The sequence below is a fragment of the Salmo salar genome, chromosome ssa03 (genome assembly GCF_905237065.1).
Source record: "Salmo salar chromosome ssa03, Ssal_v3.1, whole genome shotgun sequence".
Lineage (NCBI taxonomy): Eukaryota > Metazoa > Chordata > Actinopteri > Salmoniformes > Salmonidae > Salmo > Salmo salar.
The window spans coordinates 1799046-1807214 of record NC_059444.1 but is presented as its reverse complement, the minus strand read 5'-3'; the positions used below and the strand labels follow the sequence as shown (position 1 = coordinate 1807214).

At 43.2% G+C, this 8169-nt stretch overlaps 1 protein-coding gene across 1 annotated transcript in view; it reads left to right on the top strand.

The window, feature by feature from the left end:
- Positions 1-5188, top strand: part of LOC106596172 (leucine-rich repeat-containing protein 24) — an 18976-nt gene extending 13788 nt beyond the window's left edge. Inside the window, exons 6-7 of the mRNA XM_045714334.1 lie at positions 223-900; positions 4273-5188. Coding sequence (XP_045570290.1) covers positions 223-900; positions 4273-4557 — 963 coding nt within the window. The 3' untranslated portion in view covers positions 4558-5188. The remainder of the gene's footprint in view (positions 1-222; positions 901-4272) is intronic.
- Positions 5189-8169: the final 2981 nt, after the last annotated feature.

Genomic DNA, 8169 nt, shown 5'->3' with positions numbered 1-8169 from the left:
ACACACACACACACACCTGTACACACACACACACACACACACACACACACACACACACACACACACACACACACACACACACACACACACACACACACACCTGTACACACACTCACACAGAGAAATACAAACACACACATCCCAGCACACACACACACACACACACACACACACTTGTACACGTTCGTCCACATGTCATCCATGTTGGTCTTGATCCCACAGGTGTGTATCCCTCCTGTTTTACACCTGGAGCCCAGCCAACTCACCGTGCAGCTGGGAGAGAGTCTCAGAGTGGCCTGCCAGGCCTCTGGATTCCCCCGGCCCCTGGTCACCTGGAGAAAGATCTCCCAGGGCAGGGCCCTGCTAGGGCCCAGAGGACAGCTGCAGGAGCTGGGAGGAGACGGGGACACGAGGAGACAGGAAAGGGGAGAAGAGGGGGTGAAGAGGAGAGGAGGAAGAGGAGGAGGGGTAGCAAGGGATGTGCGGGGGCCAATGGGCGTGCTGACAGAGGAGGAAGTGGAAGGGGGAGAGATGGAGAGCTTCGACCCGGACACAGGAAGTGGAATGCTGTTCCTAAGCAACGTGACGGTGGCTCACGCCGGGCTCTACGTGTGCGAGGCCTTGAACCCTGGTGGGGTGGCCCACATGACCTTTCACCTCGCCATCAACACGACGTCATCAACCGCGCTCTGGCCTCGGCTGCACTCCTCCTCGTCGTCCCTCTACCTGGGGGAGGAGGTGGGGGTTAGCCAGGAGCTCCTGTACGATATGGGCAGTATGGACTTCTCGGCTCTGGGCCCGGCCGCTCAGACTGTCATCGCAGCGAGCATCTCTCTGCTGGTTCTGATCGTTCTGCTGCTAGTCCTTCTGATCTACAGTCGCCAGCAGCAACACAAACAGGTCTGGACATGTCTTAGTACTCAATACACCCTTCAGTATGTAGTACTAACTGCATACTACTCAATACACCCTTCAGTATGTAGTACTACCTGCGTACTACTCAATACACCCTTCAGTATGTAGTACTACCTGCGTACTACTCAATACACCCTTCAGTATGTAGTACTACCTGCGTACTACTCAATACACCCTTCAGTATGTAGTACTAACTGCATACTACTCAGTACACCCTTCAGTATGTATTACTACCTGCATACTACTCAATACACCCTTCAGTATGTAGTACTAACTGCATACTACTCAGTACACCCTTCAGTATGTAGTACTACTTGCGACCTACTCAATACACCCTTCAGTATGTAGTACTACCTGCATACTACTCAATACACCCTTCAGTATGTAGTACTAACTGCATACTACTCAGTACACCCTTCAGTATGTAGTACTACCTGCATACTACTCAGTACACCCTTCAGTATGTAGTACTAATTATTACACCCTTCAGTATGTAGTACTACCTGTGTACTACTCAGTACACCCTTCAGTATGTAGTACTAACTGTGTACTACTCAATACACCATTCAGTATGTAGTACTACCTGCATACTACTCAATACACCCTTCAGTATGTAGTACTAACTGCATACTACTCAGTACACCCTTCAGTATGTAGTACTACCTGCATACTACTCAGTACACCCTTCAGTATGTAGTACTAATTATTACACCCTTCAGTATGTATTACTACCTGCATACTACTCAATACACCCTTCAGTATGTAGTACTAACTGCATACTACTCAGTACACCCTTCAGTATGTAGTACTACCTGCATACTACTCAATACACCCTTCAGTATGTAGTACTAACTGCATACTACTCAGTACACCCTTCAGTATGTAGTACTACCTGCATACTACTCAGTACACCCTTCAGTATGTAGTACTAATTATTACACCCTTCAGTATGTAGTACTACCTGTGTACTACTCAGTACACCCTTCAGTATGTAGTACTAACTGCATACTACTCAGTACACCCTTCAGTATGTAGTGCTACCTGCGTACTACTCAATACACCTTTCAGTATGTAATACTAACTGCATACTACTCAATACACCCTTCAGTATGTAGTACTAACTGCATACTACTCAATACACCCTTCAGTATGTAGTACTAACTGCGTACTACTCAATACACCCTTCAGTATGTAGTACTAACTGCATACTACTCAATACACCCTTCAGTATGTAGTACTAACTGCATACTACTCAATACACCCTTCAGTATGTAATACTAACTGCATACTACTCAGTACACCCTTCAGTATGTAGTACTACCTGCATACTACTCAATACACCCTTCAGTATGTAGTACTAACTGCATACTACTCAATACACCCTTCAGTATGTAGTACTAACTGCATACTACTCAATACACCCTTCAGTATGTATTAATATGTGTTATTAATATGTGTTGTGTTCATGTATTACAGTTTTCCCCAATTGTTCCCCAATGTATTACAGTTTTCCCCGTTTGCTGAAACTACATCTCAAATACTAAAAACTTTAAACACAAATCACAAAAACAGTTTCTCCCTTTTCAACCCCACAGACATCTGCAAAAATAAAAACACAGCAATCAGTCTCTGCTCAAAATGAAACTTTACGTAGAAATGACACACACACACACACAGCACACACACACACACACACACACACACACACACACACACACACACACACACACACACACACACACACACACACACACACACACACACACACACACACACACACACACACACCAAATTAATCTAACTTAGTGACAACTGAGATCACACTAATGGGACATATTCAAAACACTACTATGTGTAAAATGTACAATTAAATGTAAAAAAATGTAAATGTACTATTAGAATCTATTTCGGTGTAAAGACTAAGATATTGTTATACTGTATATTGTTTGTGTGTTTTCTCAAACAAGAAAGGAACACAAATGCAAAAATCAAAGTTTTATATTTCAACATGACTCTAACAGCATACTGTATGCACACATACAGTAAAAAAATGCCAACGTAGCTGTGCATATGGGGAACATTTCCCCCCGCGCTGGCCAGGTACCTCAATGATTGGCGCGTTGACCAATGACGTTCCTTCCTCGTCCCCCTCGTCTTCGCTGAATCGAATCCAGCCTCATCTATGAATATGAGTTCCTGGGGCGACGGGACGGACGTCCAACTCCAGGATTATCTGAAATGACAGTACATACTGTAAATATTGTACAGTAAAGTTCACTGGCAACATCAATGAGTCTAATGTTTTTAAGAGGGTAACGCTAGTACATTAATTACTTGAACATATTCCGTACCGTTTATCCTTCACTCTTCGGGAATTCCTTTCAAAACGGGACTCTGTAGATTTGCTTCATCCAGAGATGGTGTTTCTGAAGGATGCTGTGGTTGATAAACTCACTCTGATGTTATGGAAGATGGCAGGGGGTTTTTCAATCATCTGTTGTTGGATTTCCCCGCAGTCTAATGACATTATTTTCAACTATCATTTGCACCATGGCAGCCTGCTGTTCGTCTGTAAACAGACGGGTTCTACCAGCCTCCTGTTCGTCTGTAAACAGACGGGTTCTACCAGCCTCCTGTTCGTCTGTAAACAGACGGGTTCTACCATCCTCCTGTTCGTCTGTAAACAGACGGGTTCTACCAGCCTGCTGTTCATCTGTAAACAGATGCTGTCTGTAACGTGGGTCGTCTAATGGGGACCAAGACGTGGTGTGTGTCTCGCTCATATTTACTTTTATTAAACTCTCAAACAACAAAACAACAAAACGACCGTAAACAGTCCTGTCAGGTGCAACATACACAAAACAGGAAACAACCACCCACAAAACACAGGAACAAACACCCCTACTAAATAGGGCCTTCAATTAGAGACAACGAGGAACAGCTGCCTCCAATTGAAGGTCAACCCAAGAAACTTAAACATAGAAATAGACACACTAGAACAAACATAGAAATATACTAACATAGAACATAAACCAAAAGCCCCGAAACACATAAAACAAACACCCCCTGCCACGCCCTGACCAAACTACAATAACAAATAACCCCCTTTACTGGTCAGGACGTGACACTGTGGCCTTTTTATTCACACCAAAGGTCTGATTGCAAAGTGAACATTTAAGCAATTCGTGTTTGCAGATGAGAAGAGAGAAAGTGATAAAATTGGTAATTGAGCTTAGCTTGTTGAACAGTGTTGCTTTTCATTTGAACACAATAGATTTTAGTTGTGAAGGTTGTGCCAAAGGTAGAGAATTGTGTGTTGTGTTAATACGTTAATTTGTTGTGTTGTTGTATTACCAGCCATTCTGCAGCAGTAGTAGAAGCAGCAGTAAGGAAGAGAGGATATTGTACGTTAATAACTACTCAGACGGGCCCACCACCTTCTCTCAGCTGGAAGAGTACCGTGACGACGCTGGACAGATGACGTCCATCCACAACTGCTCCTGCCCTGGCCCCGCCCTGCCAACACATGCAGGACTCCTAGCCAATCAGCAGGCGGCGCTGGTACTACAGGAAGTTATTCATGCCCAGGTTAGGAAGGTAAAGAACCTTTTACATTGTGCCCCCCCCAAAAAAATCCTATAAAATACTCTAAATAGGATTGTTAAACACAGTGAAGCTAAAACTTTTCATTTGGCTTTGTACTCCAACATTTTGGACTTAAGATCAAATGTTTTATATGGAGGTGACAGTACAGAATGTCACCTTTTTATTCGTGGGACATTTTCATGCAAAACTGTTTTACCGTTTAGAGATGAATGTATTTTATGTATCTAGTCCCCCCCATTTGAAGGTGTCATACATATTTAAAGAATTTATTTTATAGTGTTTTACATTTAGTCAAAAGTTTAGTATTTGGTCCCATATTCCTAAAATGCAATGATTGCATCAACTTTCTGACTCTACAAACTGGGATGCATTTGCTGTTTGTTTTGGTTGTGTTTCAGATTATTTTGTGCCCAATAGAAATGAATGGTAAATAATGTATTGTGTCATTTTTGGAGTCACTTTTATTGTAAATAAGATGTTTCTGAACACTTCTACGTGAATTTTGTTGTTCCCATGATTACAGATAATCATAAATGAATCGTGAATAATGATGAGTGAGAAAGTTAGACGCGCAAAGACCATTCCTCTAAAACATGATAACCTCTGACCATTACCAATACCAGGGAAGGTTAGTATGTTTATTTATATGGAACCCCATTAGCTGCTCTTCCTGGGGTCCACAAAACATGATAAGTAACGAAAGTAACAGTAATATCTAACAATTCACAACAATACACACAAATCTAAGGTAAAATAATGGTTAAGAAATATATAAATATTAGGACGAGCTATGTTGGAGTGGCATTGACTAAAATACAGTAGAATAGAAGACAGTAAATACATATGAGATGAGTAAAGCAGTATGTAAACATTATTAAAGTGACCAGTGTTCCATTATTAAAGTGACCAGTGTTCCATGTCTCTGTATATAGGGCAGCAGCCTCTAATGTGCAGGTTGAGTAGCCGGCTAGTGATTGGGTCTCCATGTGGGCTGCAGCCTCTCTGAGTTAGTGATGGCTGTTTATTAACAGTCTGATGGCCTTGAGATAGAAGCTGTTTTTCAGTCTCTCGGTCCCAGCTTTGATGGACCTGTACTGACCTCGCCTTCTGGATGATAGTGGGGTGAACAAGCAGTGGCTCGGGTGGTTGTTGTCCTTGATTATCTTTTTGGCCTTCCTGTGACATCAGGTGTTGTAGGTGTCCTGGAGGGCAGCTAGTTTGCCCCCGGTGATGCGTTGGGAAGACCGCACCACCCTCTGGAGAACCCTGTGGTTGCGGGCGGTGCAGTTGCCATACCAGGCGGTGCAGTTGCCGTACCAGGCGGTGCAATTGCCGTACCAGGCGGTGATACAGCCCGACAGGACGCTCTCAATTGTGCATCTGTAAAAGTTTGTGAGGGTCTTCGGGAGCCAAGCCGATTTTCTTCAGCCTCCTGAAGTTGAAGAGGTGCTGTTTATCCTTCTTCACCACACTCTGTGTGGGTGGACCATTTCAGGTCGTTGGTGATGTGGACACCGAGGAACTTGAAGCTTTTCACTTTCTCCACTGCGGTCCTGTTGATGTGGATAGGGGTGTGCTTTCTCTGCTGTTTCCTGAAGTCTACGATCAGCTCCTTCGATTTGTTAACATTGAGGGAAATGTTATTTTCCTGGCACCACTCCGCCAGGACCCTCACCTCCTCCCTGTAGGGTGTCTCGTCATTGTTGGTAATCAAGCTACCCACTACTGTTGTGTCGTCTGCAAGCTTGATGATTGAGTTGGAGGCGTGCCACGTAGTCATGGGTGAACAGGGAGTACAGGAGGGGGCTGAGCACCCAGGTTGGGGCCCCAGTGTTGAGGATCAGCTAAGTGGAGGGGTTATTTTCTACCTTTACCAGCTGGGGGGCGGCCGGTCAGGAAGTCCACGACCCAGAGCAAGGTTCAGATCCAAGGCCTCAAGCTTAAAGATGAGCTTGGAGGGTACTATGGTGTTGAAGACTGAGCTGTAGTCAATGAACAGCCTTCTTATATAGGTATTCCTCTTGTCCAGATTGGAATAGGGCAGTGTGCAGTGCGATGGCGATTGCATCATCTGTGGATCTATCGGGGCGGTAAGCAACTTGAAGTGGGTCCAGGGTGTCAGGTTAGGTGGCGGTGATATGATCCTTAACTAGCCTCTCAAAGCACTTCATGATGACAGAAGTGAATGCTACGGCGCGATAGTCATTTAGCTCAGTTATCTTTTCTTTCTTAGGTACAAGACATCTGTCTGACATGCATGTGGGGTATTCATGGATGTCTGAGCTGTGTGTTATCTGATTATGCAGACAATCTGGAATGTTCATCACAGTAATATTTCTCATAAAGTCTAGAAGAAGAGAAGCAGCTAATCTCTCGTCAACCAGGAAAGACTATCATGCTTGTTGTTGATGTTAGTTACTATGTATGTGCTGCTCTTTTTTTTCGAGCCAGCTGCTACTTTGCATATTGTATATCTTTGCTGCACCTGACCATATTACCAGACAATAATCAAGATGGGACAAGACCAAAGCCTGAACAAGTAGTATTGTTGATTTTTGTGTAAAAAAAACGCAAAACATGTTTTAATAACAGACATACCTCTACCCATCTTCACAACAACTTTGTCAATATGACTTGACTATGATGATTGATAATCCAGTGTTACTCCCAGGAGTTCAGCTTCCTCAACTTCATCAATGGTCACACCCTTTATGTACAACTACAGTTCAGGTTTTGGTCTAACTGACTGTAACTCCCCATTTAGAATTTCAGTGAGCTCACTGACTTTGGGTACTGACATGTAGATTGGGGAATCATCTGCCTACATAGTAATTCTAGCTTTGTGTAAGACCAGTGGCAAATCATTTGTAAAAAATAAAATAAAAATTATAAGAGTAACGGCCCAAAGCAACTGCCTTGAGGGACACCGCACTGGACATATCTGATGTTAGAGAAGCTTCTATTGAAGAACAATTTATAATAATCAAAACAATCAATAATATCAAAGGCTGAACTGAAATCTAACAATACAGCTCCAAATATCATCTTATTATCCATTTATTTTAACTAGTCATCGGTCATCTGAGTGCAGTACAAGTTGATTGCCCTTCTCTATATGGATGCTGAAAGTGAGTAGTTACATATTTCTCAGAATAATATACTGAACAAAAATATAAAACGCAACATGCAACAATTTCAAGGATTTTACTGAGTTACTGTTCATATAAGGAAAATCAGTCAATTTAAATAAATTCATTAGACCCTAATCTATGGATTTCACCAGTCGGGGGCAAACTTGGTGTGGCCTGTGATCAGGAAGTGAAGGTCCAGACTGTAGTGGAGCTTGTGCATGGTCCACCAGGCACAATACCAGAGCATAACCTTGTTCTTGTTTTGGCCACTGCAGTTATCACAATTCAGGTCCACACGTGTTTCCCCAACTCCGTAGTTGGTGAAGAAATGGTGCATGAAGAAGACTGTGCTGCTACCTTTGCTGGATGACGTGCCTTCATCAATCAAGTAGTTGACTTGTTGTGGTATTCCTTCACAGCGGACACTAAACAAGCCACACTTATGAGGAGCTGAGTTCATATTCACTCCTAAAGAGAACGGATAGATCCGGTTGAAATTTTATTGAAGATATATGAT